Source organism: Crinia signifera, chromosome 1, assembly GCF_055691185.1.
Source record: "Crinia signifera chromosome 1, ASM5569118v1, whole genome shotgun sequence".
In the NCBI taxonomy this organism is placed as follows: Eukaryota; Metazoa; Chordata; class Amphibia; order Anura; family Myobatrachidae; genus Crinia; species Crinia signifera.
The window spans coordinates 342121114-342144720 of NC_139217.1; the positions used below are offsets into that span (position 1 = coordinate 342121114).

At 42.2% G+C, this 23607-nt stretch overlaps 1 protein-coding gene across 4 annotated transcripts in view; it reads left to right on the top strand.

Moving 5' to 3' along the window:
- Positions 1 to 23607, top strand: part of GRK3 (G protein-coupled receptor kinase 3) — a 316600-nt gene that overhangs the window by 220058 nt on the left and 72935 nt on the right. For all 4 annotated transcript variants that reach the window (XM_083146472.1, XM_083146488.1, XM_083146479.1 and 1 more), the window contains exon 10: positions 12756 to 12834. In XM_083146472.1, the coding sequence (XP_083002598.1) occupies positions 12756 to 12834 (79 nt within the window). The remainder of the gene's footprint in view (positions 1 to 12755; positions 12835 to 23607) is intronic.

The following is a 23607-nucleotide window of genomic DNA, read 5'->3' on the forward strand; positions in this document are numbered from 1 at the left end:
AGAACATGGCTAGGACCTGGGTAGAGGGCGGTGTAAATGGGTACGCCGGGTCATCCGACCCGGCTCCCATTTACATGAATAGGTGACGTCCAACCTGCGGACCGCTGCATTCGCAGGTTGTATGGAGGGGCACAGACAGCCTGCACTGCTATCTGCTATACTGTGCAGACAGCAGTGGTGGCAGTGTAGGAGGTGAATGGATGCCTGTGTGTGGCATCCATTCACCTCCTGGACAATGGCTGGGGGGTGCACGTGGGCTGGGGGCATCCCAGCAGCTTACCTTGGTGCTGGGCTGCCCCCAGCACGGCGATCAGCGGTCCCGGCGGGGATGACTATGGTCCCAGCGCTTGGAGATGATGTTATCTCCAAGCGCCGCCTCCGTCTACACTGCAGGTGGGTACCGCAGTGTCAATCCCGGATCCGACCTGGCTTGGATCCTTCATCCAAATGCCGGGTCGTATGCGGGATTTTTGGTGTAAAAGGGGGTATAAGTCTACAGGGGATATGGGCACAGCTTGGTTAAGGGTCAAAAGAGCCTGGTGGTTGTGAAGTAGTTGTGACCACAGCTGCATCACCAGTACCATGTGGATTTATACACCACCTACACTCACAACCTCAGGGCCAGATGCACTAAGCTTCAAAAGTGATAAAATGGAGAGTGATAAACCACCAACCAATCTTCTCATGCCTGATATTTATTAAACAGTCTGTGACATGGAAGTTAGGAGCTGGTTGGCTGTTTATCACTCTCCATTCTATCACTTTTGAAGCTTAGTGCATCTAGCCCTCAGTGTCTTCCTAAAAATTGAAAGTAAAAATATTGCATTATTTTGTGAGGAAAATAGCAATACAATTTTAATTTGATCAGCTGAGCAGCATGATGATAGACCTACTCTTATTTGGAGTTCTGGGTTCCATCTACCTTATTGTGAATCTGTCCTCAGATAAGGGTAAAAGAGCAGAAGCTGGAGACATAGGTGAAGGTATTGTAGGCTAGAATGCAAAAATGATTGACACATGTGAAGGCTGTCAGGCTGCATTCCAGAGGTTGAAGCAGCCCGGGAGCAATCTTGACGACAAGAATGGAAGCAGTGATCAGACAGGATTTGAGTCAGCAGTAATTCAACGAGCAAAGAGGGTGGTAGAGGCAATTATGCTGGAAATCAGGGGTGGTTTAAGAGAGAAGGGTCCGTGTTCAGGGTCCATTTTAACTTCTTCCTTACCGGCAGCACTGCTGTATACTTTGGCAGCTTGCTTTGAGCCAGGGAGTGTACTGCACCTGGGCCTTGTTCCCAATGACATCTCTACTGCACATGCACAAATCACTCGGAATACTGCACTATTTTCCCAGTGATTTCTGTCTGCTGAGATCCAGAGAGGTAAGTATAATTATATGTGTGCAGGGTGGCCTCCCTGGACACAGTAGCATGTGTGCAGAGCCGGATTAACAATGGGCCTGATGGAGCTACAGCTCCAGGCCCACTCTCTAAATAGGCCCATTTTGTAGCTGAGGGTCAGGGCTTTCCAACGAGACCAGCCCTGAGTCTCTAGCCACCCGGGAACCGGAGATACTGCCAGGCAAAGCTGGAACGTTTTCCCCATAGGATAACATGAGACCCACAAATTCCGACTCCCACCTGCTTCCAACGGCATCACAGAAGCTCAAGGTTGATCTCAGTCTAACCCAAATTGGGCCTTCAATCTGATACCAGGCTGGTCCATATGGGTTCATTGGTTCTAGAGATATTTCGTGTAAACCGATTATTATTTTTTTTTTTTTTTCATTTTTGAAATGTAATTTCATGGCTGTTCATGTTGTTTGAGGACAGATTTCTCTGGAACCAAATGGCCCAGTTTCACAGGACCAAATTCATTTGAAAATAATTAAAATCCCTCATGTAAATGGGTCAGTTGGTTCCGAAGATATAGCTGGTTGTTTAAAGGGGGGAGGGTAGTTTTCTCTCTTCCTCACGCCAGAAAATGCAGGAACTAGGCTGGTGTAAAAGGGGCCAATCCGGGAATGTCCCTGCATGATCCTGGGTCAATATTCCCATAGCCGGATTAACAATGGGCCTGATGGAGCTACAGCTCCAGGCCCACTCTCTAAATAGGCCCATTTTGTAGCTGAGGGTCAGGGCTTTCCAACGAGACCAGCCCCGAGTCTCTAGCCACCCGGGAACCGGAGATACTGCCAGGCAAAGCTGGAACGTTTTCCCCATAGGATAACATGAGACCCACAAATTCCGACTCCCACCTGCTTCCAACGGCATCACAGAAGCTCAAGGTTGATCTCAGTCTAACCCAAATTGGGCCTTCAATCTGATACCAGGCTGGTCCATATGGGTTCATTGGTTCTAGAGATATTTCGTGTAAACCGATTATTTTTTTTTTTTTCAGGACCAAATTCATTTGAAAATAATTAAAATCCCTCATGTAAATGGGTCAGTTGGTTCCGAAGATATAGCTGGTTGTTTAAAGGGGGGAGGGTAGTTTTCTCTCTTCCTCACGCCAGAAAATGCAGGAACTAGGCTGGTGTAAAAGGGGCCAATCCGGGAATGTCCCTGCATGATCCTGGGTCAATATTCCTGGGTAAATCCCTGCATTTTCTGGTGTGAAAGGGGTATCATATCAAATAGCTGGGACCTACATTGCTCTGAATACAGCCGGGCAGCCCCCTGCTCTCTGTCCGGCTGTCAATGGCTGTCATTTCTGCCTGGCGGCGGCTGTCCCTCAGTTACCACAAGCATGTATTCCCCCTTGGCAATGAGCATGTAATCCCATATGGCAATGAGCATGGAAACTCTGGCAATGAGCATGGAACCCCTGGCAATGAGCATATAGGTAAGCAGCACTTATGTAGCATAATTTTTAATAGGCATTATGGTGTTTGGCTTAATACGTAATGGACATTATGGTGTGTGGCTTAACATGTAATGGATATTATGGTGTAATTTTTAATGCACACCTTTGGCGCGCAATGCCCATTTATGAATCATATTGTGCATTATTGCTCAATCTGTTTGGTATAGTGTGTATTTTGGCTCAATCCATGTGGCAGAATGTGAATTTTGCCTTAATCTGTGTGGCATAATGTGAATTTTGACTCAATCCGTGAACCATAGTGTGAATTTTAGCTCAGTCAGTGTGAATTTTTTTCTCATTCCATGTGGCATAATGTGTAAGAGTATAAAGGGGTGTGTACAGTATAAAGGGGTTATTATTGTGTTGCATGATTTGTCTAAGGGATATATGGGGTCCGGTATGATATGCTGGCGGTCGAAATACCGACGCCGGACTCCCAACCGCCGCAATCCTGACAAGGGGGGCTGTGGATCGCTCCCCCTTTCGGGTTCGCTGCACTCACCAAGCAGAGGGCATGGTGCCTTGCTACGCTCGGCACACTATTTTATTCTGACTGGAGTGCCGCCTCACCCCGCAAGTATCTTAGGACATCGGCATCCTGCGGGTGCACCTTTGGGTATCTCCCTGCATTTTTCCTATGTCAGACCCCTGCTTTTTCCAGGCATATATAATTAGTTTAAAGTATTTACAAAAATAGAGACACACCCATGAGCAGACCACCCAACCAGAACACTGGTCACGCCCCCCACATTATTATTTGCTGGCCACAACCCCTATTATTGCGCATAATAGGCCCTTGATCATTTTCAGCTCCAGGCCCATTTAGACATTAATCTGGCTCTGCATGTGTGCACTGCACAAACTGCACCCATTGTAGATGCTCCAATGTTGGAGAAGTTTAGTGGAGAAGCATAGCTGATGGGAGCTTTATTATGCTGCTTTCACATTGCCTAAACGTTTGAGACCCGGTATTTTGAAACAGTATTTAAAACGGTATATTACCGTTTTAAACCCCTTTCACACTGCACATAAATACTGCAGTACATAAATACCTATACCGCAGTACATAAATACCGCAGTACACTGCACATAAATACCGCAGTAGCTATAAGACAGCGTAGTGCATATGTAATGAGCCGCTCTTTACATATGTACATATGTAATGAGTGCAGTGCATATGAATGGGCCGCTCATTACATATGTACATATTTAATGAGTGACTCATTACATATGCACTGCACTCATTACATATGTAATTAGCGACTCATTACATATGCACTGCCCTCTCATAGCTACTGCCTGAGTCCTATATAACATTTACGAGCCTTTCCCACTGGCAAAAAAATGGCTCTTAAACGGGTAAAACACTGCTTTTTACCCATTTAACAAATACCGGTATTTGTTAAACGGGTAAAGCAACCTGGAGTTTTCCCACTGCACCTCTACCCGTTTAAAAGGGCTAAAAAAAGGGCAATTTACAGTTTAAGAGCTGCAGTGGGAAAGGGGTATTAGTAAGAGTAGGTGAAATTTGATTCTGCATGGTGACTGGCAGAAGGTGTCAAAAGAGGTACAGCAAGAAGAGATAGAAATGAGGTGGGTAGTACAATTAAAGATAAACTGAAGAGGGCAAGTTAGATTACAGTAATCTAAGAAAGCATACCTCCCAACTTCCGTCCGGAGGAAATAGGGACACTAGCGCCCGAAAAGGGGGCGGGGCGTATGCAAATGAGGGCGCGGCTTATGCTAATTAGCCGTGACCTCATTTTCATACGAGAATAGACGCTGTGCGCATGCGCACAGCGTCTATTCTACTAATTTGGGGGGTCTCCCAACTGCCACCCCCCGCAGCGGGACTGCCTGCCGCGGGTGGGACGTCGGGACAGGACCCGAAAATCGGGACTGTCCCGACGGAATCGTGACAGTTGGGAGGTATGAAGAAAGACATGATGACAGGAATGAGTGTTTAGTAGCTTCTAAGATCAGATAGTATTGGGAGGAGTGAATGCTGAAGGACAGAGAAATCTTCAAGGATGGTACCTAGTGGACTTGAAATAGATGTTGTCAATGGAGATGAAACTAGCCAGGCGATAAATATTGATTGTTTTAAAAATATTTTGGGAAGTGTTGTGACATCCAGGAGGAGATGGCTGACAGCAGCAGATCATGTTGGAGATAACAGAAAGAGAAACAAAGCGTCCCCTTACAACAGGGCTCTCCAGGTCCCCGCAGCCTCACTGACGGTCGCCCCGGGTCCTCGCCGCTTTGCCGCACCCCCCCAACCCTGTCCGTCTCCCTGAAGCGGAGACAGACAGGGTTCCCGTCCCCCTGCCGACGGGAAACTGGGACGCACGCGCGTCCCAGTCTTTATCGCCAGCACTCGCCAGTGCAAGGGATCTGCACAACTGAAAAAAACTATCAGAGTCACAAACTGTAAATTGAATATAAACAAGTGGTCTACAGAAGCAAACATAGCAGCAGATGTTGATTTGAGGAGCCTTAGGCTGCTGAGGTAATCTGGATGGAATAAGAGATATAGTCTGCTAGAAATTGTCCGTATGGGAATATTTGCATGAAACATTTTGTAACAAATTCCTGACATCTGTTATGTCTGAGCATTTCTTTATTAAATGAAGTTCATGTACTGTATAGAAGAATCAGTTTTAAGATTGTCCCCTTAACATTAAAACATTTCTATCCTTTTCTATATACTGTAAAATGGTACAGATTTCAAAATACCCCTTTGGGTATTTATTATACCATAATCAGTATTGCATTACAATTATTCTGCAAGTATATTTCTAACCACTTTATTTGTGTATGTGCGTGTGTATCTATATATGTGTGTGTGTGTGTGTGTGTGTATATATGTATGTGTATAGATATATATATATATCTATACACAGATTGAGCCGCTCTCTGTGTTGCCGCCAAATCGCTAAAGCTGGCACGTCCTATTGCCCAGAATGGGGAGTGTGACTGTCTCTTGCACACATGCTCCATTCTAGTGGGGGCCGCTCTGATGAGAGTGGCTCCATCTCTATACTGTATCTATACTGTGATATGTGTATAATATATTATAAACACATACACCCTGAAGTGCCTTGTATCAGGACCTCCTCTGGACCAGCAAAATGCAGCTACTGTACTTGACATGGCAGAGCTCTCCAAAATGCTCCTTAGACTAGTTCTTGAAAACTTGGGACTGACAGTGCATTATCCTGATGGAACATTCCATCGTTGTGGGGGTACATGAAGTCTGCAAATAGTTACCAACTCCTGAAACTAGCTTTTACTGATCCAATTCTTATTTAGCCCCACTAGTGTACACAAACTCATGCCTTGTTAATACACCCCACACTACTATGGAACCACCACTAGCCTGTATGGAGTCTTGTTGACAACTCATCGGACTAGCCCTCTAGGGTATGATTTTTGATGCCTGAATACAGTTGATGTGCTGTATCCAGTGTTGTAGTGTTAACGGGGGCACTCTGTTGGGTCTTTTGCTTCTATATACCATAGAAGCTAAAGAACGCACTGACCTCTGGCGCTTCCAGCATTGAATTTGGATGTGATGCATTGAATGTGATTTGAGCTGGAATACATATGGATGACCGGTGATGGGAATACTGGCAGTCAGAATACCAACACCGGCATCCTGGTGAAATCCCAACAGTTGTCTAGTAAGTATACTTATCTCTCCACTGTATTTCCATAACCCCCCTACCCCCCTGCACCCTCCGCTCTAGTTTATAATCCTGACCTTTGTACTCTAGTGCCCAAGCCCCACAGTATAACCCTAACCCCATTATAAGTCCCCCTCTAGTGCCTAAACATTACCTGCTCCATCTCCCCCCCCCCCCCCCCCCTTTGCATACTTATGATAGGGATGCTGGCAGTCATTATTTTAAAATTAGGACTACAATTGTATTGCAAAATCACCCAGACAAGACACATTTGTGCCAAGTCTGGTCTATTCTACCTGAATAAAGCTGTATAAATAAATCCACTAGCCTTAATGTTCTATAATTTCAGCTGGCATACATAGCTATTATTTTGATGTAATCCCCTTTGTTATTTTTGCATGTGGATCATGTGGATAGGCCTTTCAAAATTGTTATTATGAATTCAGTATTAGGTGATTGGCTATGGAAATAAAAGTTTTGAGAACTGTAGACTAGCACTTGGCAATGTTTATTCTTTTTTGTTTTACTGTATTCTTATTCTTCTGCATTGTGCATTTGCGCAGCAACAATTTTTCCAGTAAAAATCTGTTTTCAGATTTCTAGCTGTCACTCATAAATCAGGTAACAAAGACGTACACTGCAGTATAAAGGCAGAGGTGTTACAGATTACATGTGCTATAATTTTGTGCATGACCCATTGGATGAGAACTACAGTCAGCGGGTGGCATTGTACACACGTAATTATCCTCAACAAAAGGTTTATTCAATTAACTGTGATATTACATTGTCTCAGTTATCAACCATCCCACAGAAGCAGCTCTTAATTGCTAATTTCGTGATCTGTAACAAGAATATTCCAGTAGGTTTTTTTTTTCATATAATAAGAAAACCCAGTAGTAGAAAACATATCTAGTAACAAAAAGGTAGATAATGGCTATAAAGTGTTCAAATAAGGCAACCTATGGTGGGCAAAACCCAATTGGTGACCCCCCCCACCACTACCACCAAATTGATGCAATAAAGCTAAGAACAGGTGGATGTCCCCTCCATTGGCGCTTCGATATAACTGCACATCCCTGTTAGGGATCCTCATCTCCCAACTATAAGGTATAAATCTATAGCAGGGATGGGGGGGGAACCTTTGGTCCTCCAGCTGTTGTTGAACTGCACGTCCCAGCATGCCCTGCTACAGTTTTGCTATACTAAAACTTGCTGGTTTTACTTGTCCTTGCTGGTTGGACTCCTAGGTGAACACATCTCCCATTCACAGGGAATAATTCTATTATCTGGTTATTGTATTATCACACAATTTGTTGGCTGGATATTCACCAAATTATAACCCACTAGGATCCTAACCTTGATGCCACTTATTATATTTCCTTATAAGGTATTTTAAATGTATATACTATATGTTTTAAAGAAGGATTTTGTTATGAAACTAACCATCTATCCGAAGTACCAAATCGGAATATAGTAATTGAAAAAAAATCTATTCATTAAATCAAGGCTTTCTATCTTTTGACCCAGACGGGCACTAATATTTTATATAAAATCACGAACCCCTGATGAAGTCTCTGAGACGAAATGCGTTGGGGGTTGGTCACGTGTTTTGAAAATAAAAATAAAAACTACTTTCAAAAAGAAAAACTACAGTACCAGTGTATTCTTTCTACATTATTTATTTTAACAGTTATATGGACATTACTTGTTGAGGGGCGCTGATGACACTATTGGTAGTGTGTTTTGGTGTTTCTAGTCTCATCTAGTAGGGGACTAAGTGTCAACAGCAACCACCTAAATAGTATTTAAGAGTTCAATTATAGAGATTTTTGTGTGTGTGTGTATATATATATGTATGTATGTATGTGTGTGTGTATATATATATATATATATATATATATATATATATATATATATATATTATAGATATATATATATATATATAGTAAGTAACAAGACATTGGTTCCCCCGGCACACTGAATAGTTTTAGCAACCAATCTTGAACACTACATGATAATAGAATTCAGAGATATTGGTTACATATACCTGCGCAGAGATATATATATATATATATATATATATATATAATTTTGAGTTGGTAGGATTAGTGAGAGTTTTCGTTTTGATGATGTTTTCTTCAATAAAAATGGTAATGTCTAGGAAATCGATGGTAAGTTGGCTAGGATAAAATAAAAAAGTTCTATATTCTATGATATGTTTGTCTGCCCAGATGTAATGAGTGCTCAACTGATTTATTCTGTTGTTTTTTGGTCCCAAATCAGCAAGGTTCACAGCATACAGCTCTAATGTACAGTGTGCACTTCCCAAAAGTTTGACCAACCAAGAGCTTGACTTTTCACACGTTTTTTCACTCCAATCCAGTAACGTGCAAACAAATATGATAGGCGCCTGTGGAATTTACATCTGACAAGCATTAGGTCGACATGGGTTTAGGTGGAAGTGGGTGTAGATCAATAGGTTGACACAAGCAATATGTCGACAGTGGGTCGACATATTTTACCCGAATGTCAACACAGTCGACATGGACACAGTTTCCAGTGCACCACATCCCCTTGCTTTGTGCACGGTGCCTCGCTGTGCTCGGCTCAATATTTTATTCTCCCACCACGCCCTAGTGGATGGTAGGGCATGGAATACCGCCTATTGGCACAGTATCAAATAGGGGAGCCACACTTACTGCCACCAACTGTCATCTAAAACTGACTCACTGACAGTTGGTGTGGTTCCCCTATTTGAACTTTGGATTGCACAACAGCCCCACTTCTGCAACTGTCACTGATGGTAACATTCCATGATACATACTTGGGAGTTCTGCTTTTACTTTGCCTTTGTGAGAAAGTCTGTTGTGTGTTGTTAATGAAAATTGGCATTCTGCAGAAATCCTCATCTAAGGAAAGCCAGTGGCAAACGCAGGATTTTCAGAAGGGGGTTTCCAGAGGGGTGGAGCAAAGCACGGAGATGGACACTTAGGTGACCCAGTATATGCCGGGTCAGTTAAAGTATTATAGATAGACCAAATGTATATAAATAATAATAATAATAATTAAAAAAAAAATATATATATATATATATACATATATACGGGGCGTCAACAGCAGTGTATGACCCCTGGGCATAGCAATGTATTGGGGCCCCTACCGATCCTCCAGCGGTAGGGGTGGGGGAAGCTGTTGGTAGGGGGTATTGGGATGAATGAAGGGGCCCTGATACATAACTTCCAGGGTGGTAGAGGATGTTCAATATGCAGAGGAGGGGTGTATAGTGGAGTGGGCTCATTATTCATAACTTTCAGGTGGGAGGACAGCTTGCTTGACTGCAGATATCTCCAGTTCCCAGAAATAGATTTCTTAGATTTTAATGGAATTAAAAACTAGAGAATCCCACCTACCAAATGGTAATGGGGACTAGGGGATCAGAGTTCAGGCGGCAGAGCAATCTGCCCACGAGTATATAATACTACATACCAGGTGTGTGGAGCTGGAGCAGTAACCAGCTGCTGGAAGGCTTATATCTCTAGTTCTGGGAAAAGTAGAGACAAGCTACTAGTGTCCCTCAAAGGGGAAGAGTCCCAGCTTTTGGAATATACCTTCAGAAAAACTCTAAGTCAGACAGAACCCTGAAATATCTGACTGGGAATAACAATTAACAGGCTTGGATGGGGACCACTGCTTTGAAGTCAGATATCTCCGGTTTCCAAGGGCCGATTTTTACAATTCTTATACCCATGGAAAGAGGGGACCCTCAGCTTTCATCTGAGACTCCTGTGGGGGGGTTTCTGGATACTCAGAAACCCCCCCTGCGTGCGCTACTGAAAGCTGAAACAATGATGTATCAGATCAGTTTACAGTTGCAGACACCCTCCCAATGTTTCACCTCCTGCATCCTACAAGCAGATGAAGATAGGTTGATCATTTATTTAATCAAACAATTGGAGGGGGGTATCTGCATAGACCAGGTGGAGTCCGGATGAGCCCAATAAGAGAGAAAGTGCTCATTCTAGCACCCTGCGTCTTTGAAAACCTGTGCTGTGCCGCTTCCTGCCTGGGGTATAGCTCTCTGCTGGGGTGCTTCTAACACAGGTCTGGTATACATATCCATGCTGAAATACAGACCACACTGTGCTAGAAGTACCACAGCAGAGATTAACTCCCCAGGTAGGGAAAATAAACTGCATGGGTTTTGAAATAGGTAGGATGCTAAATTGAACACTAAGGGCCAGATGGATCAATCTTTAAAAAGTTATAAAATGGAGAATCATAAACAACCAAACAACCAACCAATCAGCTCCTAACTGTTATGCTACTGACTGGATTTGAAAAAGGACAAGTAGGAGCTGATTGGTTGGTTGTTTATCACTCTCCATTTTATCACTTTTTGACGCTTGATACAACTGGACCTAAGACCAGAGGCTTACCAAGAACATTTCTGATAAGTCCTACAGATAGAGCCTTGATAAGCATGGCTCTATCTGTATGTCCATTTCGCCTCTTTCTGGTAGTCATGGATTAATATTTAGCTTTTATTCATATATTGTTTCTTATTTCATTACCTCTTTATGGTATATACTCACGATAAGATTTAACATTTAATTTTTAATATATAGTCTAAATTGAATCGGGATCTCATAGACATCGAATGGAGTTCGGACATGGTTTTAGCTTTCTCTCCTGATTCAATGCCTATGCGCGTTCCCCTTCAGCTGAAATCAAAAAGCCAAATAGCCAGTGCAACAATGACTATACAGTGCTAATTGAATGTAGGTAGCATGAATTGTATGTAAATAGCACATGAGCAATCAAATCTAAAGGGGCATACACACGTAGAGATCTGTGCTAAGCAATTTTGCTAAGCTATTTTGCTAAGCAATTTTGCTGGTGTCAAGATCTCCCATGGGGAGCACATACACATGAAGAGATTTGTGCTATGTGATTTTGCTAAGCGATTTTTCTAAGCAATTTTGCTTAAGCAAAAAAAGTCAGGGTAATGGTTCAGAATGGGAGATTGTGATCAGTATCTCTCATTCTGTACACACAGAGAGATATGCAGTCATTTGCTAAGCAATCTGACTAGATTTTGACTGCATGCACTGACTTAGTTAGCAAGAGATATTTAATCTCTCGGAGCATACACACAGAGAGATCTGTGCTTACTTTCTAAGCAATCTAGTCAGATTGCTTAGAAAATAGCATAAATTTGCTCCGTGTGTACACCCCTTTAGTCAAATAGCAAAGGAATCTCACCGTGTGTACACACTAATAGAAATAAGACTTGTTAAGCTGTCAAAAACAAGCAAACTTGCCATGTTTTCTTTATTTCACAATCAATAAAGATTGAAATATGCTTTGGGTAGTGGTATCTTATGCTCTACTGTATAATTATGGAGTCATATTTTTGGACATGCATGTCAGGAAAAAAGCGCAAGTGATTCAGCCTTCTTCCAGTGTTTCCGATTAGTGCATGAGAGAAATGTATGTAACATGTTGAAGCGTAGTGCTGTGCGGGAGGAGGAAGCAGCTGTGTGTCTGATCCACGCACCTCCTCCACAACAGTGACGCACACATCTCTTGATAAAAAATTCATACAGCATATCACAGCGAAGCACAGAACAGAGAGCATTAACATGAACCATCCAGGACAAAGGGTTCCATGAAGCATTGCACAGCAGCCATCACCCGGGGGTGACAGCTCTTCTATTGTTCATTACCAATATTCTGTGGTGTCACAGTATTTAGTTGATTACCATATCAGTCAGATCCATTTGTGCTTCATTAGACACAGAAATAAAGAAACAAACAGAGGCTCACTCGGCTCTTGTAATAATTCTATGTGACGTCCCATGATATGGTCCTGGTTCCAAAACAAAGGACAGGAATAATTGTATGGGCCCACACCAACATATATGATCTAAAAAAGGTCTATTACTTCCGTTAAGTACGTAAAATGGAGATTTGTCAAGTGATCAGTATATTAATGAGAGCGAGTTTGCTGATATAAATATTTACATGTCAAAACTGAATAGCCGCAGGCTACCGTTTACCATTTGTTATACTATAGTTCTATTTTTGCTTGTGTGGCATTTCTTTCTAACAGTGCTGAGCATATTTCATGTTTATGTGATCTAAAATAGTGTTTTTTAGGTTTGACCATTGTACTTTTTCATATTCTATCATTCTCTTTATTTACAGGACTGTCCATTCATAGTGTGCATGACTTATGCCTTCCATACACCTGACAAGCTCTGCTTCATCTTGGATCTGATGAATGGTAATGTGTCATTTTGTGTCTCATAACTGTGCACTTTCTGTTTTAAGAACAAGAGTAACATTTTATAGTGTTTTGCACACTTAGGAATTATACTGGTGACCTTCTAAGTACATTATCTACAGTAACTTCAAACAAGGATTTGTTTCAATGGTATAGATAATATAACTTGGTAGTGTTGTCGAACTGTTTCTTCAGGACAAGCTACACATACACACTTTTGGCATACTTTTGGATCTTATGCTGGGTGCACACTATACGATGTATACCCATCCCGCTATCGGCAGCATCAGGACCCTATGTGGAAGCCAGCATCGGCAAGTGCATACACTGAGCATGCAGGGCCAACAGAGGATGCCGCTGACATCCCACAGGTGCATGCATCATCAGCAACATAGGGCCAATTCAGATCTGTTCATAGGGCTGTGAACCCAGTACACTGGGTTACTGACAGACAGGGGGCATTCCGGGGTGGACCCCTGGCATTTCACTGTCATGCCCACAAAATGGGCACGCCCTAGAAATGCAGGCATACCGCCTTTTCAGGGGTGGGCACATGACGACAGCGCCCGCCCTGAAATTCGCAAGGATAAGTGCGGCCACCGACTGACTCCTGGGTCACGCGATGGCTGCAAGCACCGGGTACAGTAGGAGAAATCATTTGATGTTAAGTGACCATCGTATGATTTCTCCGCTGTTCGGACGCATTGGAACGGATGGGTACACATTGACATCCGTTCCCATCCCTGCAATGGGCTCTGTGCGGTGAGGCATAGTTAACCAAGTCTGAATCGGGCCCATATCAGGTACACACTAGATGATGTGCCCGATAAGTCGTTCGGATGATGACCCGCAGGATCGTTCATCATCAGTGACATAATGTGTACCTAGCTTAAGAATATATGATATTGACCGCTTTGACCTTTGAATTGTCAGGTAAGTTCACTGTATATGTTGTACTTTTTATTGTCATTCAGCATTCATATAAAGATTGAAAGCTTGCAACTACCATTTTGACTCTCTGGAACTACCCAGTTTCTGTCATCCCTATTTCCAGTTGTAAAGTGCAATGGAACTTGCTGTGTTGTCTAAGAAACTGTTAACCCTTTGAGTGCCAACATTTTTGTGAGAGAGGTGCAAAATATCCACCAAAAATGCCAGCTTTGCTCACATTTGTTATCTAAATTCAAATAGAAAATGTTGTGTTGAAAAAAATATTATATTTCCTATATAAAGTAAACATTACAGGTCATTATGATAAATATAAAAAGGTTTGCTTGGCAATTTTTCCACCTTTTTTGACAAATTCACTTGGCACTCTAAAGGTTAATAATAATAATAATAATAATAATAGTAGTAGTGTATGTGGTCCCTCAAGGACACAGCTACTCAGCCTTGGATAATGTAGGGCTGTTGGCACTGCCTTAAAGATGGGGAGTGCACACATGCTGCTAACCTGAATTAATTTTTCTCATTGCGAAGGTGCATTTTACTAATACCCCTTTCACACCAGATGCAATTTACCGGGTTAAAGCTTTTCAACCCAGGAATTTGCTGAAAAGCTCTTGACCAGGGTCGGAGTTCTGGGATTTAAGAACCGTGTTGACCCTTTCAAAACACAGAAAAACCCGGGTTTTTCAGCAAATTCCCGGGTTGAAAACCTTTAACCCGGTGATTTGCTTCTGGTGTGAATAGGGGTCAGACTGCACCTGGCAAAATGACCGGGCACTCAAAAATGACGAGTAATTGCGGGTGGCCAGTGTGAAAGGGGTATTAAAGTAACCTACTTTTAGGCCAATTCAACAAGCAACAAACTAAAGGATGAAAATAGGGAGTTTGAGGAGGAATAATCATTGGCATGGAAAGAAAACACAATTATTGGTACTTATATGTTAGTTGGGTGCCCACTATAGTTAGTACGCTCATGCCCCCAATATCCATGTCGGCATGGAGTTGATTTTATATAGTATGGTGAGCATAGCGAGCCACCGAGCCTGAAGTGTGGCGAGCGTATTGAGCCCTGCGAGGGGATGCGGAAAAAAGCAAATAGCTTAGTGGTCGCCCAACTAACTTATAAGTACCCAATTATTTAAATGTTTTTTTTTTTTTTTTAAATGACACATTTTAAGCCAAGTATAAAAGACTACATTTGTGAATGAGAATCTTATAGTACCAGAGTGAAAGTATAAGAATACAGGGTGATACTATGAGGCAGGCTGGCATAACTTAAACTCAGGCAGGCTAGTGAAGGCCATTTCTTGTTTTCTGTAAGGGCACATGGTCACTACCTATTTATGTATATATACTCTTTTCATGTGTCTTAGCATGTAGACTTAAATGGATGCAATCACCATGTCAACTCCAGAATGTCAAGAATTATGTAATTCTGGAATATATCTACATATACAGATGGGTTAGGCGGATGGGGTAAAGTACTGCAACTCTGTAGGACCTTATACTTCCTTACCATAAAGACAACTCTGCATAGAGATGAATATACATAAGTGGTCTACTGTTTTGTTGACACTTTATCAGCATAAACATTCTGAACATTTAGGACCATTTTGACATTCGCATGTCTATTTATAGTAAATAATGTTCACAAACATACCAATCCCAATTTGAAACCTCTAAATGCAGATTAAAACATTACAGGTAAAGGGACAACTGATTTTAAACAATAGATTCATTTGGAATAATTAATCTTTACCTTCCCTATCGAACATTAACCGTGACAATCTAGGGCGCACTTTCTCTCAAGCAGTTATGGACTCCTGATTGAACATATGTACCCTTCCCTACCTAAGTATGCTGCTGCTCGAGGGAGTGATCTTCACATCGATTTAGCAGATGATACATGGACCAAGAAATTTCCGACTACATTTGCTAGTTCTTCTAGCTACTCCGTTTTGGGATCAGGTTATTTCTATCTCCAAGTCAATAGTTGGTAGCGGGGTCCCTACTGCTCCCTCCTTTGTCCCTTTTGAAGGTTTATAAAAACTCTTTATTGAAGTTCTTTAATAGTGCTGCTAAAGTCGTGATCCCAGTCCGCTGGTTCCCCTCCCACTGTACAACAAATGGTTCACCTGAATTGATATGTATATGTCCATGGATGATTCAAGGGTGGCCCCAGAGAATAACGTGGCATCCGTGGCTGGAATTGAAGTATTTTCATTTATATCTCCCAAACACTTCTTGAGTGTAGCTGTTTTATTCATCCGTGTAAACAACTGGCATTTACATAGCATTTTTGTATAACTTCTGAGGCTCCACACACTTCCCTCCTATACCCCCCTTACCTTCTCCTGTATATTTTTGTTGTAGGGTTTTTGTAGTTTTCATTCAACTTGTTTGATTTGCTATGGACCAGATTCTGTGGATTTAGTCCATTTGTTATGCACAATGTTCCATTATCGATTTCTGTTGCATATTATCCATATTTCATTGTTTGTTGTATGCATTGACATATGGTTAATCTTGTATTTTGTTTTCAATAAACACATAAAAAAAATTGGAGGGAAAGTACATAAATAGTACTTACATTTACCAATCTAAATCAATCGATATTGATATTGTGGTACAGGGTGTAGATTGCACATTTACTATCAGATGATTATTAATTTTTTTTAATACTTTGAACAAATCATGTAAAGAATCATCGGCTTCTAAGGGGTGGTATTCAATCTTTGATTCAGACTTTCAGAACGTTCCAACAGTCGGAATCCTGGCTCGTTTTCTCTCTGCTCTACAGGGTCTCGACGGGCAGAATTAAATGTTCCGCATGCCGAATGAGGAGAAGTGGGCATGGTGGCGAAAACGGCTGTGGATTGTTGAGAAACGGCCGTGAATTCGACGATCCACGGCCATCTCTGGCAATAGTTTTAAAGTTGGAACTGTTTAGTCGAGATCCGCCTTCAATGCTGTCGATAACGGCCGCATTGAATAGTTGGAGGGTGCTATTTCCCCTGTCAGAAAAGTAAAGCGGGACAAACTAATGGCCTGCCCAAAGTTCAGGTTTTTTTTTACTCCTGATGATTTTTTGCTGATAACTAGTTATCACCTACATGATGATTAATGATTTAACCGTATTACAATTAAAATGAAGCTTAAAAAAACGTATACAGCAGATATTAATGCTAGCTATCTCCACATCATTTAATAACTGATTATATACTTTGTAACCAAGTATATAATCAGTTATTAAATTAAAATAATTTCTATACCAGTATGTAGTATGTATGTATATGTATGTATGTGTACATCTTTACTGCATTACGTCACCTGCTCCATACATGTAGATGTAGTTGCTGACAATATAGTCAGATCGAGCTGTATGTACAGAAGGGGGGGGTGTTAATGGACCCAGCCATACGCATCATCAACGTTATTTGCCAGACACACTGGATGATTTGTACGGGATATCATTAATGACATTGTCCTTATTGTTAAGTAAATATCGCCCAGTGTGTAACCAGCTGTGGTTGCAATGCAGTGTGACTAGGATGCACCAGGATGCTGATTCATTTGATACTGTATGGCAGGGATGGGGAACCTTCAGCCCTCCAGCTGTTGTCGAACTGCACATCCCAGCATGCTCTACTACATTTTTGCTATTTGGCCATACTAAAACTGGTGCACGGTATGCTGGGATGTGTAGTTCAACAACAGCCGGAGGGCCGAAGGTTCTCCATACCTGCTGTATGAGGACAGTTGTATATCTTTGTGCTGCTGAGTCAAAATCTGCATATGAAGTGCTACAAAGAAGTGGCCTTGGCTTTTTTACTTTCCCAGCTCCTATGTGCTGCATATACAGACACAATTGCTCACATTAATCAGCACAGTCTTTGGTGCATCCTAGATGCATTGTGTTGATGCTCGGGACTTGGTACAGTAACTCACTCACACCAGGTACTGTATCTTCCACTGTGTGGTGTATTTAGGCTAGCTGTATGAGGATGCACATGATAATTAAAGTGCACATAAAACCTGATCTTCACATTTCATCTGAATGATTTGGCGTGACGATTGTATAGGAGTCTGCTTTACACTGTAATTTATCGTAAATGGAACATTTAACAACAATAAAACCTAACTGCATTTAGCTGAATGCTCTAAACTGAAGGAAACTATGTAAGTGTGCAGATGTACTTTGGGTACTTGTTTCCTAGCACTGCTCCCAGATTTTCTACGTATGGCACCGTAGGGAAATCGCATCGCATGGCATCGATTTTTTTTCATGTATTTTTTTTTATTTTACACCACAATATTGCATCGCATGTCCTGCAAAATCACATGCGATCGCATGCGATTTTATAGGGTGTGCGATGTCATGACATTAGGTATACAATAATATGATTGTATGTCCCAAAAATATATGTAACGCACCCCCCCACTATGCACGCCACCCCGAAGCGTCCGCCGACTTTTTCATTACCCCACTATCCATGTTGCCGTGGAGTTGATATTATATAGTGCAGCGAGCCACCGAGCCCGAAGCGTGGCGAGCGGACGCGGATTACTTTTCATGTATTCCGGGTCCCCTCGCGGGGCTTGGTGGCTCGCCACACTATATAAAATCAACTCCATGCTGACGTGGATAGTGGGGTATTGAAAAAGTCGGAGGACGTGTTCCGCCGCCCCGCTTCGGGTTCACGTGGATAGTGGGGGGGTGGGGTTAAACCTATTTTTTGTGACATACAATCATATGATTGTATACAGATGGCGCCGGGCTTGTCTTTGCTGGGGATGGCGGAGGACTCGCCACCCGCCATCCCACCCGCCATCCCCCGCCCCGCGCCATCTGTATGTCGGAAGGGGACGCGCGTGCACGAGGTGCACGCGCGTCCCGTTCCGACGGTGCTTTTCCCCGGGTCCCCGCCGGCTTCCCCGGGTCCCCGCCGGTCCACACCGCCCCCCCGCAGCCCTGTCGGTCTCACTGAAGCTGGGGACGGGCAGGACTGCACCCGCCGCGCCGCCTCGCCGCCCGGCTATTGAGACGCTCGTGCGTGGGAAACGCACGAGCGTCTCATTCAGCCAGAGCGCCAGATTGCTGGCGGATCGCCAGGGACACGGTCCTGGCGCTCCGCCAGCAATAATAAGGCCGGCGCCATCTGTACCTAATGTCATGCCATCAAACACCCTATAAAATGACATGCGATCGCATGCGATTTTGCGGCAGATGCGATGGACCGGGGCTGAGAGAGCAGTGAATAAATTACATAGGAAAATTGCATCGCACATCGCCTGGCCCTAAAAGGGCGATGCAATGCGATTTCACTTTGCAGAATAGCCCACTAAGCAAATTGCTTAGTGGGCGCCTTGCTAGGAAACAAGTATTGTACTTTGTGTGCTATAGTGTACCGTTAGCATATTAGGATGGTGCAATTATAATGGCTGAATGAGACAGTAGATATTGTGGCATCAGTGGAATTTATCACTATTTTATTTATATATTACGTTATTTATATGTCGCACACATATTCCGCAGCGCATTACAGAGAATATTTGAACATTCACATCACTCCCTGCCCCAGTGGAGCTGACACTCTATATTCCCTACCACATATACAGTCACACACATTCATTCTATGGTCAATTTGTTAGAAGCCAATAAATCTACCAGTATATTTTATGATTGTGGGAGGAAACCAGAGTACCCGGAGGAAACCCACACAACAATGGGGAGAAAATTCAAGCTCTGCACAGTTAGGACCATTACACTAACCATTACACCGTCTGTGCACTAGAAAGAATAGCACCTCCCAATAAGGCTACAGACTTTATTGAAACTACAGAAATTATTTAAATAGAATTAGTTGTACAAATTCATCTTAACCTTGCATGCAAGCAAACGAGGAGACTGTTTGTCTCTCCCACAAAGACAATGGCTACATTTAATCACAACAGTCATTTTTCAAGGAGGCAATTTGAAGGGCATTATGTAATTATAAGGAAAAAAACAAACATTATTTGGTTTTTGAAATCCGGGATGTTGCTTCATGTGCTCTTCAATGACTGGCATTCATTAACCTCTGTGTGCCAAAATATTAATAATAATAACCACATAACTGAGCAGATTGCAGCCTTTCCTTACAAGAAAAGTTCCATAGGATATGCCAGGGAATATCACAAGATGATATTTGCTTCAATGTCTAGTAATTTAATTGTTCTCATTCATCCTTTTAAGATGCTTCCAGCAGAATAGCATTTGCATAAAAGGCATAACAAAAGGCAATCCGTTTTTTTTTCTACACCATGTTGTTTAATAACTAGAACTGAAAAGTTTCAGAAACGTAAACACGTTTAATTTGCCAGACCAACAAGTAGAATAAATCATCCAACACACATTCACTTTGTCAGGACAATATGTGCCGCCTCTTTATCCTTAACAGTACAATCAAATCCTGTGAGTGTAGCATAATTTTTTCCATTAAATTATAATTTTAACAATAAAAAATAAATAAAACAAATAATCAATAAAGGTAAGGCAAGCTCTTATTTGTGGATCTACAAGAAAAATCTTTCCAAGGCAGCCCAGCCATGTTTGGAACTGAAGTTAACCGCCAAAAAGACATTTACTTGGAAGAAAGGCTCCAGTTCACTGAACTAAACAGACATTTATTATAAAAAAAAAACAGGCAGGCACTGCCCGCCCACCTCTGTGGCATCAGAAAAATTTGACAGAAGTTGGCTGAACTAAAAAAAAAATAAAAAAGTTTACTGGTTGGAAGAAAAGTTGGTTAGATGTGTGGGGAACTGTTTTTGTTGGACTGTCATGTCAGGTGCTGGGCTATCATGTCCCCCTGAGCCCCTTGATGGCATAATTTCACTATTCTTACCCACATATAACCGATACGGATGGCTATATCCTTGGCGATCTACTCATTGCTTCGAAGGCTGCTATAGCCCAGCAATGGAAAACGCCAATTATCCCTTCCATTCAAGGTATAGAAGCCAAGGTTCACAAACACTTTCTATACGAAATGACTCCAAGTCTGTACAACCCCCCTTCATTTCTTACCAACAATAAATGGGCTTTATAAAAAGACATCGACTCTACTCAGACTGGCCAAACACATAACCTTTCAATTGAAAGTTTACACTCCCCTTCCTCTCCTTCATACCGTGTTTCCCTGATAATAAGCCCTACCCCAAAATTAAGCCCTACCCTTGATTTTGGACACTGGTCCAAAATAAGCACTACCCCGACAATTAGCCCTATTAAAATTTGCCTACTCTGGAGTGCAGACATTAAATTGTATCCCATCACCACCCACGCTATCCCCCCCCTCACCTCCGCATTGCTGTATCATACAGGCTTCAACTGAAGCCGTTTTAGTTCCCGATCCCAGGGATGCACTGCGGGCAGCGCGTGATGTCACCGAGCACATCACGCGGCTGCAGCATGGAGCAGGGAACAGTGGCGCAGCCAAGAAGAAGTGGAAAGTTGGTGAGCAGGACTCTTAATATGTTATTGAAAGGAGGACTGGGAGCATGTTAAAGAAGGACTGGGGGCATTGAAAAGAGGAATGGGGGCTGTTTAAAGGGACTGGGGGCATGTAATTAAAGGAAGGAAGATAGATATTTAGGAGCCTTGCGCTGAGACTTTTACTAATAAAAGATATCTCAAAGGGACCTCTCTTTTATGGTCCTCTCAGAATGATCAGTCCGTTGAATCCTATCAGAAGAAACTCAACTTACAGTATAATTCTGGCAGGTGTACACGTAATGGTTTCTTTTAAAACAGCATGTCAGCATAGGATCTCATGTCAGCATGAACTCAACTTACTTGTGATTTCAGTCACGCGTTCACATAAGGGTATCTTTTATCCAACACCTCAGGAATCAGCGGTTAGATGTAAAAGGGTTTATTCCAACACACAACGGTACAGGTACAGGTAAAGTAGACAGGGTTAAAATCCAAACTCGAATAATGCGTAGGTGAGTGAGTTCCAACTGCCTGAGAGGTCCGTGCTGCAGACACGAGTACTCAGGCGGCGAGTGTAGACGCTGGAGGCTGATCTCCGTCAGACGGTGATGTGGACGGGATGCCGGACCTTGCGCTGCTCACTTCACTCACTGCTTGCGGCGGTTCTGTTGTTGAATCATCAACGCGTTTCGGATATCTTGTGTATCCTTTTTCAAGATGATCCGCCTCTTTGCTTGCAGGATATATAAAGGGTGACTGATATGATCACATGGGTTCCATTGACCTATAGATTTTCACCTATGCCCGGCTTCTAATTAGGCAGTGATTTACAGACCCTCTATTGCACTATCCCGCAGTTATACAATATAAATAAATATATATAAATAAAAAAAACAGTATAAAACTCTGTACATATATTAAAATACACAGAATACATGCAATTAATCTAAAAAATTTTTAAATACAATATGTTTAAAAGCAATATGTTTAAAAATATAGCTCATGTGTAACATATAACATAATTCATGTGAAGCCGGGTGGAAAGAGAGGGGAGAGAAGAAAGACATATTAAAAACATGTCTAAATTAGCCATTTATATTCATAATCTACATTTAACCCGTTAGGGATCAATGTGTTAAGATTAAAAATCATCTTAATTTCCATAGTGGCTAATTTTTCTTCAATATTGTGTCTCCTCCAATCTGATTTACAAGTCATGATACCACAGAAGGATTTTAATCCTTTCAAATCACATGAATGTTTATTCTTAAAATGTAATGACACGTTATGTAGTTCATACCCTTTTTTTATATTCCTGGCATGTTCTGCCAGGCGGTCCTTAAGATGTCTACTAGTACGGCCCACATATTGTTCCCCACAATGACATTCTAATAGATATATAATATTTTTAGAATTACATGTCATAAATTCTTTGATGGGGAAACTTTCTTTATTTACATTGGACCTAAATTCCGTTATTTTTGGTGCGGTTTTGCATGCACGGCACATAGGACACATACCGCAGCGGTAAAACCCCTTAGATGTTATTCTAGTGGTTCTTTTGGGGACCACCTGAGCACTTCTCACAAGAATATTGCTGAGATTGTCTGCCCTGCGATACACAAATTTTGGGCGTGGACCCACAAACTCTTTTAACAGAGGATCCTTCCCAAGTATTCCCCAATGTTTGATAATGAGGCCCTCCAGCTGTTTGTGCTGTGAGGTATATTTGGTAATAAAGAGGACTTCATCCATTTTTTTAACATCGATACCATCTTTGCAGGGAATGGTTTCACAAAGATTCCTAGTATAGGCGTCTTTTATCCATTCTTGATTATACCCCTTTTGTTCGAAGTTCTTCCTCATATCTTCTGCTTGGATTTGATAATCCTCAATTTTTGTGCAGTTTCTACGCAATCTATAAAATTGGCTGGATGGTATACTTTTAATCCAATTTATGTGATGATTGCTTTCTCTGCTGATATAGGAACAACAATCAGTGGGCTTTGAAAAGTTTTTTGTATAAACTTTCTGATTTTCAATAAAGATGGTAATGTCGAGAAAGTTGACAGAACTGGGACTTATGGTAAAGGTTAGTTCGATGTTTTGATCATTGTTGTTAAGATGTAGGCAGAATTCTTCTAATGCCTCTCTCCCTCCCCTCCAGACGAACAGGAGGTCATCTATATATCTGACCCATAGCACCAGGCTGGCACACCAGGGGTGTTTGGACCAAACATGTTGGTCCTCCCACCTCGCCATAAATAAATTGGCATAACTGGGTGCCAGCCTGGTGCCCATAGCAGTTCCTGCCGTCTGGAGGTAGAAGTCCCCCTCGTACCAGAAGA